This window comes from Tamandua tetradactyla, chromosome 2 (genome assembly GCF_023851605.1).
Source record: "Tamandua tetradactyla isolate mTamTet1 chromosome 2, mTamTet1.pri, whole genome shotgun sequence".
In the NCBI taxonomy this organism is placed as follows: Eukaryota; Metazoa; Chordata; class Mammalia; order Pilosa; family Myrmecophagidae; genus Tamandua; species Tamandua tetradactyla.
The window spans coordinates 47,363,916-47,385,971 of record NC_135328.1 but is presented as its reverse complement, the minus strand read 5'-3'; the positions used below and the strand labels follow the sequence as shown (position 1 = coordinate 47,385,971).

The following is a 22,056-nucleotide window of genomic DNA, read 5'->3' as shown; positions in this document are numbered from 1 at the left end:
TGGGGTTGCTAGGTAGCTAGGAAACATAAGCATCAGTCTTATGATCCTTAATCCCCATCCCCCATGGTACTCACTACCATGTACCAACATTCTGTAAGTTTTTCTGAGGAGCAAGTATACTGAATTAAAAAGATGACTTCAAGTGTCCACCTGTGACTTATACCATCAAATTGATTCTGCAACTATTTTGCGATTAGTGTTCATAACCATCCATACCTAGGTTCTGATAAAACTCTTTAGATAGTGGTTTTGTCACTTGGTTATCCAGTTCATTTCTTCGCCTACCAAAGTAGATAGAGTAAGGTAGATATAAAGTGCAGGACATGTTTTAGAGATATGAAACAAGGTTTCATTTAACTTTTCTGAAAGCAATTCACATTTAAAGTATTAAAATGTGGATTTTATTAATCAACTACAGTCACAATACAATCATCATAGATTTCCCCTTCTGTATTCATCCCGCCAAATACAAAACAAAGCAGTGTGCCAGACTGACTTTCTTGTGAGTTACCACCTTGTGTCACTCCTTTGTTAGCAAGATCCCCTTTCTCAGCTTCGCAGTTTAGAGTGAAGGAATTTGAATCTTCTTCAGGAGTACATGTCACTGGCCAGGGAATGATACACATGGAATGGTCCAATCGTCCAGGGGGTAGAAAAGTATCAAATTTAAGCTGAGTCCAATGCTGGTTTTCTATGTTGGGGAAAAAAACAGGCTTTTAAGAAAGTTCCAGAAATGTTCAGTGGTTTATTGTACCAGATGAACCCTAACACAAACAGGAAACAAAAGAGAAAAAACTTAATGGAAGTGTAACTTACACCTTTGATGATGGATTTTCCTACAAATTTGGTTTTCATTCCTTTGGACTCAGACATGAGGGGTCAAAACTGCAAATCTAAATCACTCACTTTTTAAGTCTGAGTGGTTACATTCGTTTAAAGATCTAGAGTGACAGACACTTGCTCACCTATGTGATATTGGTACATTGTATCCAGTGCTCCTGTGGGAGCCATTCCTCCAAAGACATACACATGTTTCCCCACAGCCACAGCTGAGTGGGCAGCACAGCCTGTGGGAGCAACCCCAGTGGGGTTTAGCTTCTGCCACTTCAAGTCATCTGCAAACAGAAAGAATTTGGTATACATAACATGGTTAGAATGTGGCTTCAAACTTATCTCTATTGGAGTCCAGCAATTTGCTGGACTATACACTGAGGATCATTCACTAAAAGCCCTGGGAAGCAATTCAGCAAAATTTAGTGTGCATAAGAATTCTTGTGGGGTGGGAAGTGGGGAGCAGACTTAAAATTCTTATGTAGTAGTCTAGGGAGGGGGAGGCTCAGTAATCTAAAAGTTTCATCAAGCACCCCAGGTGGTTCTGATGTAGGCAGTGTGTGGAGCACATGGAGAAATAATATCTTTGGTGACCATCATCACTAACTGATCTGCAGCCCAGTAGTAGTTGTATATGTTCATACATAAATGCACATGTTTTTTAAAAACTAACAGTTCTTTAGAAAGCAGTTTTGTGAAGTGCTGGTTAGAGATTTAAATACCTTGCTTCATTTAATTCTCTTAGTAACCCTATGAAATTGCTATTACTTCTGCCTACTTTCTTCTTAGGTGAGGAAACAGGATTAGAGAGAGAGAGAGGCTTTTCAGTGATCCCACAGCTAGTAAGTGATAGAGCTAGAAATAAACTTAAGTCAAACTCCAAAACTTCTGTTCTCTCTCCTGTAATGTGAGAGAGCATTACTTCTGTAATGCTGCCTTAGCACCTACTTGGAACCTATTTTTGCAGGGAAATTTGCATCTTTTCAAACAAGTCTTTAAATGAGGCAAGATAGCATTGAGTTTTAGGTTTAGAGAACTACTTGGGTAAGCAGGAAAAACAGTTGGTGAGTATGGTTCCTTAGCACAAGAGAAAAGGAGTATATTTTTAACGGTTTTTTTTTTTTTTTTTTTTGCATGAGCAGGCACGGGGAATTGAACCCACGTCTCTGGCATGGCAGGGATATATTTTTAAATATAAGCTTTAAGCGAGGGATAAGGGATATGGTATGTATAATCTTTTTTTCTGTTTTCATTTTATTTCTTTTTCTGAATTGATGCAAATGTTCTAAGAAATGATGAATATGCAACTAAGTGATGATATTGTGAATTACTGATTATATATGTAGAACAGAATGATCACATGTTAATGTTTTAGTTCATTTGTTAAACTTTTTAAATTAATAAACAAATAAATTTTAAAAAATAGAAACAAATAGCAAAAATTTTTTTTAAAAAAGCTTTAAAACTCCATTTGACTGCCTGTACTTCACTTCTGTGAAGATAGTTTCCATCTGTCTATGCAAGGGAGGAGCCAGCATCTCAAAACTGGAGGGAAGGATCACCCAGTCCAACCAAAATTCTAGCGGGTGCAGGAATCCTAGCCAGGGTCACCTGGCCTCTGATGTCACCAAACCAAAGAACTCACTTCTTGGCAAGGTAAACCAATAAACAGCACAGCAGTTCCCCATGCCCTTTGCCCACTGTTTCAATTCCTGCGGTTTGGAGCAATGTGGAACATGTTCATCTGTCCACTACTATGGTTCAACAAATCACTTACTGCCAGAGGCTGTGACAGAAAAACAAAGAAGACAAAGTCCCTGCCCTAATGGAGCTCACAGTGTGAAGGTATGATCCAAAATAAGTCCAGGCTCTTAAAGACATATCAGCCCTTCAGATACTTAAAGACAATTCTCATGTTCTCCCTAATCCGTCTATTTTCAGATACTTAAAGGCAATTCTCATGTTCTCCCTAATCCTCCTATTTTTCAATGTTTTCAACCATGTTTAGCATGGCAAGCATGCAATTCTGGTCGCCCACCCCTAGACACACTCTAAAAGTTATCCATGCTGCTCAAAGGCACAGGGCTAGTGGCTAACGCCTAAAAGAAACCCAACAGGAACACAAAGCATACTGAATTTTAATGAAAGAGAAAATTTGTTGGGAGGATCAGAAATAATAATAAATGGCTGGGTACCTAGTAAGTGTTCAAAAAATGATTGCATTTATTGTTACTCAGGCCACACTTGGCAGAACCCAGTGAAGATTCTGCAAGCCACTCATTATACACACCTGTGAGCAAGGTTATATTCTAACAAAACATTTTATTTAATTTTAAACAGATAAGCCCCATTCCTTCCACCTACTTACTTATATCAATGCAATGAAGATCATCATAGAATCTGTCCCCTGCCAAGCCTCCATGGATGAAAAGCTTTGTTCCTGCTGCCACCATCACATGACCATGCCGGGCAGATGGGGGGTTTCCAAGTGTTTCTGGCTGTGACCAGGTCAGAGTGTCTAGAAAAGAAAATCATTTGACATCAGATGGCAAAGGTATGAAGCAAGAACATGAGAAATACACCTAAATCTCTTTACCATTTCCCAGCAAGCAGAGATGCTCTAAGCAGGAAGGGACTTCAGGGTCATTCACTCCAACACACCTTACCCAGTCCAAGATTCTAGCTTTTGCAGCCTGGGCAGCCTCTACTTGAACACTTCTAAGGCTGAAGAGAGCACTTCCTAACAGATGTGCCCTCTTACTGGGCATTAAGAAGCAATTCCTTGTTTTTAATTTTAAAAGTCCTCCATTAGAAAGAGATGTACCTAGTCACTGTCGGCAGGGAAACTGAGAGGTGGAGCCCCTTGGAGGGCAGTGTGGTGGTTCCACAGGAGGCTGGGGTGGTTTTGCCACATGACCCTGAAACCCCACTGCTCAGTATATATGTGGAGTAGCTGAGTGTGGGGACACAAATGAACATTCATACACTGGTGTCTCTGGCAGCAGTGTTGTTCATGATCCACAATGAATGGAGATACCTAAGGATACAAGGAATGAGGGATGGAAGCAAGAACTATGGTGTATACGTACAATGTACTACTGAGCGGTCATAAGAAGGAATGAAGTTGTGAGGCATGCAGCTAGATGAATGAACCTTAGAGCTCTATGTTGAATGAAATGTCAGAAACAAAAAGACAAATATTATCATGCCTCAATCATATGGACTAACTATAATATAAAAATTCAGTGAACTAAGGTTGAGAGCATGGGATCAGGTTGGGGCATATTATATTGTAAAGGGTCCTAGATTGTAAGCTTTTACAGCATTCATACATATTCAGGAGGTGTAGCTGTTAATTCTAAATTCTCAGATACTGAGCTGTTTGTATATAATGTGGTCTTTCCCAGAAACTTTGGGTATTTATGTGACACCTGAGACTCAGAGTTAAAGCTCTTAAGCTATGAAAGTCAGCAGTACCCCATACAGGAACTGTTTAAAAAGCTGAAAAAGTGATCAGACATTGAGTAGAGATATGAATGAATATGATCTGGATAGGACTAAGATATATCAGAAGACTGGGTAAAGGATGATATCATCCACATTTAAAACTTCAACTTCTGTGTGAGACTAAAGGGAGAAATGTTTATTTGTTGCAAAATTTATATCTTGGCTAGTTAGTGCATTTCCTAATTTAATCAGAAACCTTGTGTCTGATGCTACTTTTATCGAGGGTATGTACAGATGAGTTAAAAATATGGATAAAAAATAAATAACAGGGAAACAAAGATTATAATAAGCTGAGTAGATTGGGGGTGCAAACTGTATGGTCAGTTTAGTTGAACACCATAAGCACGTGGAATTTTGAATACGGCATGAGATTTTGTTGCTTTGTCCAGGTTAGTGTGATGCCCCAATAAATCCCAAAGTGATTTGGACAGTGAATAATAAGTATTTACAAAGTCTCCTTGGGGGAATGGGGAGAAAGGGGAATATATTCAACTTCCCCATTTGGAGAATTTCTGATATTCTTGTAAGCAATGGGCACAACCAAATCAAGAGGCTGAACCTGATCTTGGGGTTCTTCCCTATGAAACTTATCCCTGCAAAGGACAGGTTAAACCTACTTAAAATTAGGCATAAGAGTCACCCCCAAGGAACCTCTTTTGTTGCTCAGATGTGGCCTCTAACTCAGCCCACACAGCAAGTGAACTCATTGCCTGCCCCCCTCTATGCGGGATGTGACTCCCAGGGGTATAAATCTCCCTGGCAACGTGGGACAGAAATCCTGGGATGAGCCAGGACCTGGCATCAAGGGATTGAAAAAACCTTCTCAACCAAAAGGGGGAGAAGAGAAATGAGACAAAATAAAGTTATCAGTGGCTGAGAGATTTTAGAGTACAGAGATTATCCTGGAGGTTATTCTTACACATTATATAGATAACCCCTTTTGAGTTTATGGTGTACTGGAGTGGCTAGAGGGAAGTACCTGAGACTGTACAGTTGTGTTCCAGTAGCCTTGATTCTTGAAGACGAGTGTATAAAAATATAACTTTTACAATGTGACTGATTGTGAAAACCTTGTGTCTGATGCTACTTTTATCGAGGGTATGTACAGATGAGTTAAAAATATGGACAAAAAATAAATAACAGGGAAACAAAGATTAAAATAAACTGAGTAGATTGGGGGGTGCAAGAGTAGTTCAGTGATAGAATTCTCACCAGCCATGTGGGAAATCTGGGTTCGATTCCTGGCCCATGCACTTCACCCAAAAAACAAACCAACCAAACAAAGAAAGAAAAAACAAACAAAAATTCAACAAATAGTGCTGCAATAACAGGATATTCACGTGGAAAAAGAAAAAATGAAATGTGACCCTGCACATATAGCATACAAAAATAAATAAATAAATAAATAGAGTAGATTGAAATACTAGTGGTCAATGAGAGGGAGGGATAAAGGGAATGGTATGTATGAGTTTTTTCTTTTTTATTTCTTTTGCTGGAGTGATGCAAATGTTCAAAAAAATAATACAAAACCATGTGATGATACTGTAAGCCACTGATTGTACACCATGTACAGAATGTTTGCATGTCAAGAATGTTTATATGTTTGTTTGTTAAGGTTTTACAATAAAAATAATTAAAAAAAATCCTTCATAAGCTTCATCCTAGATCTGCCCCAGAGTTAAAAAGAATGAGTCAATGTTCAGAGTCTTCTTTCTAACATGATATCCTTAATTGTTTTGTTGAAAAGGTGGGGGGAATATAGAGTACATTTACATAAAAAGGGTTATCCTGAGGTGGCAATAGAGGATAAAGGTTACAATATGGGTTTTGGAATTTGAAACTTGCTTTTCTCACTAAAAGACAGAGTGATCTGGAGCCCATTACTTCTCTAAGCTTCAGTTTCTCCAGCTTTAAAATGGAGATAAAGACAATACCTGACAATACCTACCTTTCAGGGTTGAGGTGCAAATTAAATGAGATAATGTATAAAAAAGCATAGGAACAAAGAAAGGACTCAATATTTGAGACCTATTAATATTGTCATTATCCTAATGGTGCAAATATATTCTACCATATGCAATACTTCATATCTTCAAAGTTGTTATGTATACAAAATTCTACAAAATCAATTAATCAACATACCAGAAAAGTCTTAAAGGCATGCTGCAAAACTGTCTGAGACAAAGGTCTATTAAACAACTTATCTTTGAATGGCCATTATGGAATGCTTGCAGATTGCTCAATGTGCCCCCAGTATTGCAAGGACTACAATTTAAAATAATCTCAAAAGGTTTGTGCATAAACATGTTCACCATGGCATTGTTTATAATAGAGAAAAATTGTAAATAGCCTAAGTGTTCAACAACAGAGGCATGGTGGATTTATTGGTAAAGCCATGATGGAATACTATGCATTCAATAAAACTACTGGTGAAGACTGATTACATGGGAAAATGCTTAAGTGAAAAATGCAAACATTAGATAAGGAATTACCTCTGCTATAATAAAAAAAGACTGGAAATGCACCAAGATGCTAATATTACTTTTTGGGTAATAATATATGTGTGCACAGAGTAAGCATATTCACATATAAATATGTACTTAGTTTCTTCTTCCTTATATTTTTTATATTTAAAACCAATATTACTTAAATTTTAAAAACTGCTTTAAAAGAATCACAAAGCCCATTCTTTCTGTAAAGAGAAGAGTCAGACTGTGAAGACTGAAGACATTCTTCCAATTTTACTTTGAAAGTTTGAAATTTTGCTTATTGTAATTTTTCAAAACAGGCTGCATCCTAACTGCAAAAATACAAATGAAAAGTACTTTTGTCACCTGTTTTTTAATAGTATTATTCATAAAAGACTGCCAGTAAGAGAAAGAAATGCAAAGGTTCCTTGGACAACAATTTAGCAAGAGTTTTCACAATTTTAACATTTCTACCATCGTGACCCAGTAATTCCACTTTTTAGTATCTATTCCGTATAAATGTTTGTAACCTGTGCAAAGAGAAAGAAATGTACATGGATGTTTACTGCAACACTGACAGAAAGGAGTCAATTCATAGGAAAGTAGCCAAATGAATAAGGTACACTCACAGAAGGGTATATTTTGCCTAGAAATTGGACTCAGAATGACATCCATGATGTGTGATTAAATGATGAAATAATAATAATAATAATACAGGTACTATTTATTAAGGGCTTTGTGTGCCAGGCACTGTGCTATGCACTGGATCACGTTATCTCATATAATCTTTACAACTCTTTATGGTAGACATTATTATTATCTCAGTTTTACAGATCAGCAAACTAAGGTCCAGAGAGATTAAGTAACTAGTCAAAGGTAACACAGAAAGTATGGAGCAGATCTGGTCTGAGTCTAGGGCCTGTGGCCTCAAAGTTCATGCTTTCAACTACTAATATCTACTTTACCCCTCAAAAGTAAGCTGTAGAACAGTATTTACAATTTGATTCTGTATATACGTTTCTTAAATGTATACATAATTTCAAAATTCACAGAAAATGTGTATATATATATACATTCATGTATGATTTATAAATACATAGGAAAGTCTGGAAGAAGATAGTAGGAACTGTTAACAGTGTTTACCTCTGTCTGGAGAGTGGAAAAGAAAGGCTAAAGGAGAAACTTTAATTTTTTTACTTTATAAACTGTAATGCTCAAATTTTAATTGATCATTTATCCATTTTTAAACATGAAATTTGGTGTTGGGGGGAAATAGCTAAGGAATACACCAAAGAAGTCTAGAAGTCACTCAGCCAGGATTTAATTTTCTAACCTCTGCTTCCTATACTGGGTAAGCTCCAGGCCGAGGTGATCCCAACCAGGTATAGGGCAGCCCAGAGATGCCTGGCAGTCCATACTTGCGTTAAACACATGCAGTTTCACATCCTGCACGGGCTGGGAGCCTCTCTCTCCACCTCCAAAGACATACAGCTGATTCCCAATGGCTGCTGATGATGTGTGGAATGTTCTTGGAGATGGTGGGGAGCTGGTCACCTCTGGCGTGGTCCAGGTCCTGGTTTCTGTTGCAGAGAGAAGCATGCACCTAAAACATCCAGGCTGAGGGGCCTGAGCTCTTCTCTGGGGCTGGGCAGGGTCAACTCCAAACCCCAATCCCCAAGTGGGTCAGCACCGTTCCTGCGAGGGATCTCATTCCCACCAAAGACAAGAAGGGACTGGGGAGACACTTTAAATTTGTTCAAACAGATCAAAATCCCCAAGATTGAAAAGCCACAGCTGCAATTAAGAATGAGATCCCATGATTCCTAGGGGTATGGACTTCCCTGGCCACGTGGGACAGAAATTCTAGAATGAGCTGGGACTCAGCATCAAGGGATTGAGAAAACCTTCTCTACCGAAAGGGGGACGAGAGAAATGTGACAAAATAAAGTGTCAGTGGCTAAGAGATTCCAAACAGAGTCGAGAGGTTATCCTGGAGGTTATTGTTACACATTATATAGATATCACCTTTTTAGTTAAGGTGTAATGGAGAGGCTGGAGGGAACTGCCTGAAAATGTAGAGCTGTGCTCCAGTAGGTATGTTTCTGGAAGATGACTGTATAATGATAAAGCTTTCACAGTGTGACTGTGTAATTGTGAAAACCTTGTGTCTGATGCTCCTTTTATCTACCTTATCAACAGACGAGTACAATATACGGAATAAAAATAAATAACAGGGAGAACAAATGTTAAAGCAAATTTAGTAGATTGAAGTGCTAGTGATCAATGAAAGGGTGGGGTTAGGGGTGTGGTATGATTTTTTTTTCTTTTTTCTTTTTATTTCTTTTTCTGAATTGATGCAAATGTTCTAAGAAATGATAATGATGAATATGTAACTATGTGATAATATTGTGAATTACTGATTATATATGTAGAATGGAATGATTATATGTTAAGATTGTGTTTGTTGTTATATATTTTTTAAAATTTAAAAAGATATAAGAATAAAAAAAGAATGTTTGTGTTATATGTTGTTTATCAATAAAAATACTAAAAAAAAAAGAATGCGGTTCATTTGTTTTCAACAGGCCTTCAAGCATTCTATTTGAATCCTTTTCAACTTTGCTGACTACCCTGCCTCAATGCCCATTCAGATGAGTTCAGCATTTGCCAGAATTCATTCCTACTGGATGCCTAAGACCAAATGTGCCAAATTTCCCAGGACATTGTGGCCATTAAGAGAAAAGTAGACAATGTCATCACAGTTTTAATAGCAGCAATAATAATCTCTACTAAACAATAAGTGCTCAATAAATATTAGTTTCACCATTTTACAGATAAGGAAATTGAAGCAGAGGTAGATTAAGTCAAATGGATGAACTAGGATTTAAACTCTGTTTTGATAACAACAAGAGCTATGTATTTTCTACACTTCTGACCTGAGAAAAAAATTCCAACACCTGGGTGGGTTTATAGAAGGTTATTTGTTTTAAGAAAGAAGCATTAAAAAAGTTATAGAAACAGATGCATTAATCAAGCACCTTCCGATGCTGAATCAAAACTTTCGCATCCTCACTGTTGTCATGCAACCCTTGGAAGTAGGTAGAGAGTACACCTATTTTGCAGGTGAGGGAACTGAAGCTCAGAAAATTTAAATCCTTTACCCCTTGTCACAGTTCACAGCGTTGGTGACTATAAGAGCAGAGGTTTGAACTCAGATCTCTCAGGTTCCCATATTCACTCTACCACAGCACATCAGGAATTATTTTTTTGCCTGAGACCTTATTTTATGAAAGTCTGCATTGAATATTCAAAGTGCCACAAGAAGAGTTTATAAAACGTGTAGGACTCAAATATCCACCTGGAGACCAAAAAAGTCTCTGCCTATAACCAAAATAAAGTATAATTGTCTCTACAGCTACAGATTTTGGAGAGCTTTTGGATCTTATGTGGAGTTAGAAGGCACACAACCCATAGGATAAGATGATCCTAGGACTATATCGCTGCCAAGTCAAATACCAGCACAATTCATTTCAAAGGAGTCCTAAGCCATTTGAGACTTGCCTTAAAAACAAAAGCAACTAATGATTCATTTACATTTTTCCTATTGCTTGGGCTTGGTGTCAAATCATACTTTCTAGGTGAGAAAAATCAGGAGGAAAATCAATTTTTTGACAGAACCTGTCCAAATTCTCACTTGCTTGTATTTTATTTAAAAGGATGCTGTCAATGAAAATCAAAAGGGTAGGGTCCCAGAACGGATTTCTACCTGCCCAGCCATAACTACATCGATCACAACAACTAACAATTATTGAGCATTAACTATTGAGATATTGGGTTAACGTAAATCCTTGCCAAACTTACAGTAGGCATTATTATTTTCCCAATGTGACAGAGAAGAAAACTGAGTCATACAGAAGTTAAATCACTTGCTTAAAGTCATGGTTAATGGGTAGCAAAGCTCTTAACCAACATTCTCTCTTGCTTCTATACAAAAAAAAACCAAAACCTGGCTTCATGGTTAGCCAAGCACAGTCGGCTGAGTGCCTTGTCTATTTCAACAGTGAACAAACCCTTGCCTTGAAAGCACTTATATTCCAGTCGAGGGATAGTATCTTGTATTATTATAATACAGGCAAGATACATTTAAAAAACATAAATAAAATAAACTTATAAAAAGATACAGTTGAGTGCTATAAAGAAGTTTAAGCACTTGACATATAAAATTAATTTCACTGCCTGAACTCTGAGCATCTGTCATGCAAATATATTGTTACTAGAGAGAACTGGGTAAGAGATGACTGATGTGAAAAAAAAAAATCCAGGTTACTAATAATTAACAAACTAGAACTAGGAAAAAAAGTGTAACTATTTACTTTTTTTTTTTTTGCCTATTAAACTAGCAAAGTGATTAACAAATTCAATGCTGGTTAACATAGAATGAAACAAGCACTGGAGAGAGGATAAACTGAAAAAAAAATTGCTTTCTAGAGAGCAATTTGGGGGCATGTATTAAAACCCTTAAAAAGATTCACAGTGTTTTATGTGATCTTTTTATTTCTGGGCATGAACCCTAAAGAAGACTTAAGAAAGAAAGGTCCAACAATGAGGGAATTATGGTATCATCACAAAAAGGAATATTACACAGCCAGTAAAAATGATCACGTATCATTTTTCTTTATGAAAATAATTACTTTATAAAATAATTATTTTTATAAAGAGAAAAACAAAAGCAAAATTTTAAAAAATGAGAAGTCAAGCCCATCTCCCATACATGGTTCAGCAACATACTTTCATAGTGACTACTAAGTTTCCAAATTGCTTCCCCTATGATAAAATTGCCAGTAAAATAAGCCAAGAAACTTGTACTTCTTGGCTAAAAGAAACATAGTAGGAAGATCTAGGTCAGGATTATTCAATCTTGCCACAATTAATATTTCAGAGCAGATAATCCTTTATTGGGGGCAGGGCGTGGGGCCTTATCCTGTACATCATAGAATGTTAGTAGCATCTCTGACCTCTGGCTCGGTCATGGGCTCCCTAGGGACTTTAGGTCATTTCTTTTCACTGGATCTGGACCTGAAATTCCCACTTAGCATTGCCGTCCTCTGAAGTCCCCTCTAACATTTGCATTGAAGGAATTGATAACAGTGCATGTTACCAGAAAAAAAATGTAATTCTGTTATTTTCAGATTCTGCTAGAAGTTAAAATTCCTATTTTCTGTAAGGTCAGCAAAGTTAAATGGATTTAATCAGTATAATTCAAATAAGTTTCAAACATACAGGCATTGGAATTGGAATATTTATGTATTTGAAATAAAAAACCTTTAGGACATGACTCCCAGGAGTGTGGACCTTCCTGGCAACATGGGGCAGAAATCCTAGAATGAGCAGAGACTCAGCATGAAGGGATTGAGAAAAATCCTAGAATGAGCTGAGACTCAGCATCAAAGGATTGAGAAAACCTTCTCGACCAAAAGGGGGAAGAGTGAAATGAGACAAAGTGTCAATGGCTGAGAGATTCCAAACAGAGTCGAGAGGCTATACTGGAGGTTATTCTTATGCATTAAGTAGATATCACCTTGCTATTCAAGATGTAATGGAGGGTGGGCCATGGTGGCTCAGCAGGTAAGAATGCTTGCCTGCCAAGACTGAGGACCCGGGTTTGATTCCCGGTGCCTGCCCACGTAAAAAAAAAAGATGTAATGGAGAGGCTGGAGGGAACTGCCTGAAAGTGTAGAGCTGTGTTCCAGTAGCCATGTTTCTTGATGATGACTGTATAATGATATAGCTTTCACAATGTGACTGTGTGATTGTGAGAACCTTGTGTCTGATGCTCCTTTTATCTACCTTGTCAACAGATGAGTAGGACATATCGTATAAAATTAAACAATAAGGGGAACAAATGTTAAAATAAATGTATTTTGAAATGCTAGTGATCAATGAAAGGTAAGGGTAAGGGGTATGGTATGTATAATTTTTTTTTCTGTTTTCATTTTATTTCTTTTTATGTTATCTTTTATTTCTTTTTCTGAATTGATGCAAATGTTCTAAGAAATGGACATGATGATGAATAAGCAACTATGTGTTGATATTGTGAATTACTGATTATATATGTAGAACGGAATGATTATATATTAAGAATGTTTGTGTTTCTTTGTTGTCATATTTTTTAATTTAAAATTAATAAAAAAATTTTAAAAAAACAACAAAAAAACTTTAGTTACTCACCTGGATGCAGGACTTGTAGACAATTTCGATTTCCTGATTGGTCAGCACCTCCAAACACCCAGATGCTGTCAGGTGTGCACGAAGGAATGAAGCTGGCATGTTCGTACCGAGGTAAGAGGCCCTCCCAGGTAGCTAAATTCCACTGGTGTGTTTCTAGAAAACATTTCACCCAAGTCCTACATTGGTGCTACCTACTGCTTACATTGGTTGACAAACTTAGGATGGTAGTAAGGAAAAGAAGGTCAAAAGCATATGTGAACACCATCAAATCGATTAAAGGGAATGTGGTGACCTCCAAAAAATTCTATAGTAGATACTTTGGAGGCTGTTTGCCTAGTTCATCAGCCATCTTCTATGGAAATTGCTCCCATTATACGATCACAAGGGTAGAGCCTAGAAGATATGTTTGTACAACACCTTGAGTTTCTAGCCTTAGGCGACTGGGTAGGAGGCAGACACTTGACCCAAACAGGACCAATCACATCCTTCCTCCCAAGGATTTGGAATTCAAACAGGTCTCTGGATTTGCCTGGCCATCTTCTACCATGTGTGGAGAAGCAGAGGAAGCCCAAGTATGGAGAAAAGAAAAATGAAACATTTGCATAAAGAAGCAGGTCCACCCCAGAGAGAAAGAGAGGGAAGAGGGAGCTTTTCAATTCCTAGTTCCACTCTCCCCTAAGGCTGGGCTACACTTTCTGCCTATATCTTTATAAATTACCCCTTTTACTGCTGTTTTAAGGGTTTCTTTTACTTACATGAAATGATCTCCGACTAAAGGAAGTTTCCAGAATAACAATATTTAACCTATTAGTTATTTTAGTCAGTAAGGCATTTACATAGCACATTCACAGGCATTATCTGGTTAGAGCATTACAACTGCCAAATGAAGCATGTATTCTTCATTTTATAGGACACTGAGGCTCAGCAGGTTTAGACGGTTTGGTGAGGGTCACAAAGCAAGTAATAGGTGGCAATAAAGATGTAACCAAACTAGATAGTGAGCTCCTTCGGGGTTGGGAGAGATTTAATTCACCTTTGAGTTCTTAGTGCAGAGGGAGGAAATTCACATGCCTCTACAAGAGTAGCTGGGACAGTGGCAAAATGGAGAACGAGAGCCCCGTTGATGGGAAGCAGCCACTACTCCGCTCCAAATAATTGTTGCCATGCAGACTTGCAGGCCTACTCATGTCAGATCTTCCTAAATTATCAAGAGAAGCCAGGCCATTTCAATTTTTATATGTAGTCTCCTGCACATTTGGTTGGCAAACAAATTAGATCAAAATAATAACAATGGTATATGTACCTAACAAAAACATGTATGGGGTCTCCAGTTTTCAACTTCTGCTGTGATACATAGCACATAGTAATCAATTATTTGCTCATTCATTCGTCAAAATACTTAATACCTACTTTGTGCCTGGCACTGTAGGGAATCAATGATGAAAAAGATACTCATGTTCCCTGTTTCCAAGGAGCTTATACTCTTGTGAGGAAGACAGACAAGAAACTATCTCATGTGATAAGACTTTCGAAGGTGGGTAGAGGTGGGAAAGTATAGGGCACTTTGGATATATACAGAGAGGTGCCTAAATACCTCGGCAGTATCAAAGGAAAGCTTTCCCATTGAATTGCTATTTAGTTTGGGATCTGAAATATGAATAGCAACCAGATTTAAGGAAAGGGAAGAGCCTTCAAAGCAGAGGGAACAGTATGTGCAAAAGCCTGGAGGCCAGAGTTCAAGGTGCATTCAAGGAACAAAAGGATATCCAATATAGCAAATGTGAGTCAGGGAGAGTCAATAAATGATGAAAAGACATAAAACAAGGGGTTTACATAGTCTGATTTGTATTTTGGATAATACCCTCTGGTTAGGTATGTAAAATTGACTCTTGGGGTGGGGAGCAGTGAGTAAACTTGGAGGCAAGGAGCTCAATGAGGAGGCTATTGTGATAGTCTAGTGACAGCTAATAGTGGTTTGGACTATGGTCGTAATAGTGGAAGCAGACAGACATGGATGAAGATGAGATATTTAAGACTTGATAATTAACTGGACATGATGATGAGGGAGAAGTGGGAGTCATCGATGTCTTCAAACAGAAAAATATTTGATGAATGAATGGTTGGATAGTCAGAGATAGCTGGTCATAAAAAGGCTCTTTCCCTCAAAACAAGGAGGTGTTGTCAGGTGTATGAATGCCAGGAAGTCTACTGAGATCTTAGGGACGTGTCAGTAATGTTCATTTACTTAGAGGAAAATCATGTCTGGTCTGAACCCCCTCTTGGTAATGCTCCAGTCATGGCTGGCAGCCCAAAGGCCTGACCTCTGGCCATAGGGCACATACTCTGCAGCCCCTGATCTTACCCAGATCCATGGTGTGCACATCGGAGAAGCTCCTGTTTGGATCTGCTCCCCCAACAATGAAGACCTTCCCTCTCTTTGCATCACCAACTGGGGGTAAATATGAGCAGCTGTGGCCAACCCGAGCACAGGGGCTGTGTCCAGGGGGGGTCAAGGTATACCTGCCAAAGGGAGGATGTGTTCAAGAGGCCTGAGCAAGGAATTAAATGCAACAGTGTGTTCTTTCCTTTCTTCATGAAATATTCCCGAGAATGAAAGGTCCTATACATACCCAGGCACTTTAAATTGTATCCAGAAAAGCAGTACTTCCCTCATTAATAAGAGTATCTGCCCTTTGTACAGAATCTTCAGCTTTTCAATATTCTCACTACTTTCATCTCACAGTAATCTTATGGGGGTGGATTGGTCTAGTAATTGTTCTCATTTTGTATATGGGGAAACTGAGACCCAGAGATAATCAATGATGTGTCCTGGGTTAGGATATTGGTTAAATACTTCCTAGACGTGTGACCTTTGGAAGTCACTTAACCCTTCGGAACCTTTGTTTCCTCATTGTGAAATGAAGATAGCAATAGTTCTTACTTTAAATGGTGGTTGCACAGACTAAGATGAAGCCTGGTAACAGTGTGGATGGACTCAGTAAATGGTGATTGGAGCTTTATGTGCTCAAAGGTCCTTGTCACTGGCTAGGCCTCTGCCAAGAAAGTCTCTTGAATTTATGGATTTTTACAAGACTTTCTGGATTACCCACAAAGCTCAACCTGATGGAACGAAGGTAGGACGTTGAAAAATAAAATACAGGATCTACTTATTCTACTCTCTAAAGTGATTCTGAATGCTGACTGAGAAAACAGATTTCAAGCTTCCCAGTTGGAAAAGAAAATTCTTGTAGCCATTTTCCAATCCCTGTCTTAATTGACCTTTTTGGCATTTGGTACTCCTGACCCTTCCCTCCTTCATGTACCTTTCTCCTTGCCTGGGTTCTCCAAGGAACTCTCTTTTGATTTTCTACTAGCTTTGTGGCTGCTATTTCCTTCTCTGACTTCTTGCTTGCCAGCCTCCTTCTAACTTTCAATATCCTTGGGATTCCCTTCTCTTCTCCTCAGTCCACACTTGCTTACCCAATCAATTTTATCTGTATTGGTGGCTTCAATCACCACCCTTCTATATCACTATCAGTTTCTAAATCTCTGTTTCTTGTCTAAATATTTTTTCTGATTTCCAGATTCACTTATCTCAAGGTACCATCTGAATAACCGCTATAATACCCAATATGCTGCTAACTACATTACAATCCTGGTTTCACTCTGTACAAATTTCCTTTGAGGATAATACTATTATTATCATCTAAATTTTACAAATGAAGAATGAAGCCTTAGAAAGATTAAATAACATACACAAGAGCACATAGCCATCTAGATACATGGTGAGCAAGACAAAAAAGTCCCTGCCTTCATGGCCTTACAGTTCAGTTAGGAAGAGAGACATTAAATAGATAATTGCACAAATATCTATTTCATTTCAATTGTGTGAAAAAGATATGAGATAATGTATGAGAACATATTATAGAGACTGGACCATAAGGAGAGGTGAGGAGGGGTTGGAGCTGGTTAGAGAAGGCTTCCTGAGGAAGCACAAACTGTGATCCGAAGTATGAGGATAATTTACTTGGGCAAAAAGAAGGATGAGAGACAGAATGAAAGAACAGTTGAGGTGGAGAGACCAGCATGTACAGTTCTGAGTAAGACAGTGCAAAGCATTTCAAAGGAAGAGAAAGAGAACAAAGGAATGAGTAACAAGATTTGAGGTTGGAAATACAGGCAGGGAAAGATTATGCAGGGTCCAGTGCGTTGCTTAAAGAGTCTGTTTTTCATCCTAAGATCGATGGGGAAGCAGGAAATGGTTTTAAACTAGGGAGTATCATGATCAGCTTTACATTGGGAACAGAGCAAGAGTGGATGCAAGCAAACCAAGATGGAAGCTTGCCTCCTCTCTACAGGTTCTCTGAGGCTTACTTCAGCACTGATCACATTTCATCACCATCATCTTCCTCGCCTATCTTTCCCACTAAATTGAAACTATTCACTTTGTACCTATATAGCAAGTATATCTTCGCAAATCTATATCACAGCTGCTTGGCAGACCAGCATTAGTTTTTGAATGAAGAAGTTACGGGTTGGTTGAACAAGTAGCCCAAGAAAAAGGGATGCCAGTTTAATCCAAATTCAATTCCCTGAAAATCTTAAAAATTAGTCACAGCATGGGGGAAGTCAGTGTTGGAGCTGAGGATGCCAGATGGTCGGTGCCTTACTCTTTCTGGTAAACAAATTTTAATAAAATCAACATCTGCTCTGTGATAATTATTATCCCACTATCTTCCCTCTGAAGACCTTCTCAGACAGTTTGAGTCTAATTGCAAGAAACTGCAGACAGTTTCATTTCTACACTTTTTCATTCATGATCAATGTGTTAGTAAACTACTAAAAATGAAAGAAAAACTCGTTATTTTTCTGTGCCTGAATGCTTCCTTACAGACCATGTTGCTTTCTTAGGCTTGTCTCCAGGTTCCAAGACTGGCAGCAGTTTCATGGTGTCCTATGTATAAGAAAGAAAGGCACTTTTTAGACATTCACTATTATCTTCTTCCAAAAACACAGAACAAATTAAGTCACTCCCTTCCTTAAAATCTTTCATGTTGAATGTACCAATTTCTACGGCCCGATTAATTTGAATAAGCTCACCAACCTTTTGATATACTCTTATATTTGGGAGGAAGAGTTCTCTTTATCTTAACACCACTACAAGATGTAAAGTTTTTTGGGTCAAGTTTTCTGTGCACATCCATAACTTTTTTTATATCACAATAAAGTTCCAGAGGTCAAAAGAGAAAACATTTTTAAAGAATGAGAAATACTGAATTCTAGGGGAAAATCCTGGCCTCAGCACAGCATTCAAAGCCTTCTGGTTTCAACGGCCACAATTTCTTACTATATTTGGATTTCTGCTGTTTCTGTAAGATGGCAAGTTCTTTCATAATTTGCAGGCTGTACTGCTTCCTCTACCTGGAATATCCCTTCCCTCCTTGTCAACTTGCAAACTCCTAGCTCAATTCAAACATCCCCTTCTCAGTGAAGCCTTTCCACTTCCATCTCCAAGTTACTTTCTTCTTCCTGTGGGCTCGAAAGGCTCTACTAAACCACTATCATTGCAGGGATCACTCTGGATGTAATTATTTATTTAAAAGTCTCTAGAACAGATTTTAGACTAAATTTCACTCGCCTAAATTCCAAGAGAGTCAGGCCTTTCAGATTCATCAAGATTTATCACCCGTGCCTCTGGCTCACACTGAGATGAGGTCAAAAAAAAAAAGAAAAGATTCATCACCCTGAACCTACCAAGGACTTGGCATAGCATAAAAGTGAGTGAGCAGTGAGTGGATGAAAAAGGAAAATGTATTAATTCATAGAAGAATGGATAAAATCCGACCGACCTGCAGGCCTAGACTTCTAACCACTGTCCCCAAGCCCAGAGCTCAATGGGGTGGACTTCCCCTGAGGGGTGATCTCTCACAGCTGACCCCCTGCTGTGCCAAACCCTCGTGGCAGCATGTGAGGGAGGAGACAGGATCTGGAGAGAACAAGCTCGTGTCTTTGGGTCAATGTGGCCGGCCGGAGACCGAGATAGCCCTCCCCAACTCATTCCACCATGCTCGGGTCAACTCGTCCCCTCCGCCCCACCCAAGGGCCCGGCTACCCCTGCCCAGGATGCCGCTAGACCCTGAACCCCGGAGTACCCAGGCCCGCAGCCGGTTACCTGCGGCGGCTTGGGGAAGGCCCGGCCGTGGCTCCGCCCCCCAATGGGGGCGGGACTTGGATCCGTGTCCCTCCCCTTCAGGCCCCGGATGAGGTCCGGGCCAACCGCCCCCCTCCTCCTCGCCCTCTGCCACGCCCCCAGGCCTCAGGCGCGGCCTTGTAAAGGGCAGGGCGGGGCTCTGCGGTGCTGGGGTGTCTGCCGGGCAGTGTATTTTTCGAGAACGTAATAGGCCCGGCAGTCCCTGGAGCCTTCCTTCCTTTGTTGAGTAAATAAGCCAGGGCTGCTTGGAAGCGACTTACAAGGGAAATGCCCTGGGTTGGGCATCAATTCTGGTGATCTAAATTCTTTGGGCAGTTGGGCTATCCTAGAGGAGCTAACAGTTAGATTTTCGGGTTTTAGCGGTTGTTATAACTGGTATCTGAAGGGGAGAGTTAAGGGTGCTTTCGTAGGTGTGAAATTGCCCTGCGCAGTCCTTTGGTCCGTTTAAGCTTTGGGCGACTTAAACAGCTAACTCAGTTGTGTGTGTGTGTGTGTGTGTGTGTATGTGTGTGTGTGTGTGTGTGAGAGAGAGAGGGAGAGAACAAAAACAACGGTACAATTGTAATAAGTGCTAAAAATAAAAATTTCATAAGGAGAGTATCTATCTTTTCTCTGGGTCTGAGTGCCTTCTGTCTGCAAAATGTAGATAAGAATTGTAGGCAGGAATCTGTGAGATCGTGTGTAAGAAGCGCTCAGGACCCGACATCTGGTGTGGAGCTGGTCTTGTGTAAACCCCATGCGATCACTGGCTACAAACACAGAGCCTCCAGACACCAGGCCTGAGTTAAAGGTGTTCATCTATATGATCTCTGGTCTATTTAGTAATCATAGGTTCCCTGTGACTTTCTTGAAAATGGAGAGGTAGCTCAATTGTATCTGTGTTTCAGAGAACCCCACTGGCTTAGACCAATTGTTGTGTCCTAGGAAAAACAACAACAACAACAACATCTGAGGAAGAAAACCATATTAGCTCCTGGAATCAGAACTGGAAGTACTATGATATGATAACAGGAAGCATTCAGCCCTATTTGGGTTCAAATCCAAGCTCCAGTACTAGCCATCTAACTCTGAGACTTTTAAAAAGTGATTACTATTCCTGAGCCCTAGTTTTCCCAACTATAGATGGGGGATAGCAATACTTACCTTGCAGAGAAAGCTGTTGAGAGGATTTGATAATACAGGCAAAAGGCCAATTTTGTGAATCTTTTAGCTACCTGAAATCATAACCAAAATTAATTGACAAAATGGGATTTGAAGTCTACAGCTCCCTTCACTGCTCAAAACCCTGTTTCAAACACCATAAGTTTTTGTGAGTGCTCATACTAATGGAAAAATCCCCATTAATGCCAAAGAGGAGTTTAGGAGTATTAGGTCATCCAGGTGTCCTTGAAGAAAGCAAACAAAGGCCAGGTGTGGTCTGCCATGTGTCCATGTGCATCTGGATAATTTGTGCTCAGAGCTGTAGAATGCACTGACATCCCCTTTGTCTAAAGGCTAGGTCTACTTTTGGGTGCCATGCAGGAGTTGCACATGAGGAAGAAAAATTAAAAGAGGTTTGTATGCAAAATGAAAACCAGTTTTCATCATGGAATGAATAATTTTAGCCTAGAACTCAGTTTGAGAAAGTGCTGGGAGGAACTTTTGAAATCTATTTTTAAAATGGAAACCAAAGCCCAGAAAAGTTAAAAATGACTTCTGTAAGTAAATGGCAGAACCTGGAGCCCAGATCTTCTGTTTTTGACAAGGAAAACTAAGAATACGATCTAGTCAGCAAGCTATGGCACACTCTCTTAGTACCAAACCACGTATCTATCGCCTCTTCCAAAAACTCATCCAATACTACTAGGATGCTTTCCTCCTTCCTCTTTGGTGTGGGTGTCAAGAATGATGTTCACTCAAAGAGGTGGGTCTGCAGGAGGGAGCTTCTTGCTACCCAAATTTGGTAATGTGAACACTGTCACCTATTTTCACAGAAAGGGCACACTGCTGGCTTTTGTCACCTACTTGTTCACCAGTCCATCAGCAAAGGAAGACAATCATGCTGGTGATTCCTTCCTTTTACAGTTTATAAAGAATGTTCACATGCATCTCCCTATATGCCCTCCTTCCCAATTCTCAGAAGGTATCTTGTGTAGGATTTATTCCCATTTACTGAGGTTAAGAGATGGAAAGTCCCCAAAGGGGACCTCTAATAAAAAGAAAGCTAATACCATTTGTCCTCATTTAGATATTTTTCTCCAAGAAATTCCATTTACTTTTTTCCCTAAAGGTTTAATGTTACCTTTTGAAAAAGGGCCCCCTTGCCCACCCAATACTCAGTGCTAGCAAGTACTGTGATGGACACTATTTTAACTCTATTACAATAAACTTCTGCACAAGCCTATGAGGTAAGTGCTATTCTTACTTTTTCCATATGAGGTAGCTATTATTATCATCTCAATATTGGACCTGAGGAAATTGAAATACAGAGAGGATGAAATACTTGCCCAAAGGTAGTAAGTGGTAGATTCAAACTCAGGTAATCTGTACACCTTACTTATACAATATTGCCAATCTAAAGTAGGCCTTTTCCAAACCCCAACGAAAACCATTCCTGCCAACCCTAAAGAACACCTAGGGCCCTGAGATTTTACAGAGGTTCTATGCACTGTGATTACTTTCCAGAAACTTACAACCTCCAGATAAAGTCCTAGGCCAAATAAGTCCTGAAACCCAGAGGGACCAGCCTCTCCAGAACATCAACTACTTTCATCCCCCAATTCCATATTACTGACAACTCTTTCCAACATGGAAAAGTTAGAATGGGTATGG

At 39.3% G+C, this 22,056-nt stretch overlaps 1 protein-coding gene across 4 annotated transcripts; it reads right to left on the bottom strand.

Moving 5' to 3' along the window:
- Positions 1–378: 378 nt before the first annotated feature.
- RABEPK (Rab9 effector protein with kelch motifs) lies at positions 379–19,533 on the bottom strand. Of its 4 annotated transcripts, XM_077144922.1 has the most exons (9): positions 18,884–19,079; positions 18,673–18,738; positions 17,930–17,988; positions 15,397–15,554; positions 13,035–13,187; positions 8,225–8,386; positions 3,200–3,349; positions 966–1,115; positions 379–691 (listed from the first exon to the last, which is right to left on the bottom strand). In XM_077144922.1, the coding sequence occupies exons 3-9, from the start codon at positions 17,980–17,982 to the stop codon at positions 405–407; spliced, it is 1,113 nt and encodes a 370-aa protein (XP_077001037.1). In that variant the 5' UTR covers positions 17,983–17,988; positions 18,673–18,738; positions 18,884–19,079; the 3' UTR covers positions 379–404. The 4 variants fall into 4 exon arrangements, with proteins under 4 accessions (XP_077001037.1, XP_077001043.1, XP_077001028.1 ...); XM_077144928.1 differs by lacking the exons at positions 18,673–18,738; positions 18,884–19,079 and adding an exon at positions 19,506–19,533; XM_077144913.1 differs by lacking the exons at positions 18,673–18,738; positions 18,884–19,079 and adding an exon at positions 19,207–19,338.
- Positions 19,534–22,056: the final 2,523 nt, after the last annotated feature.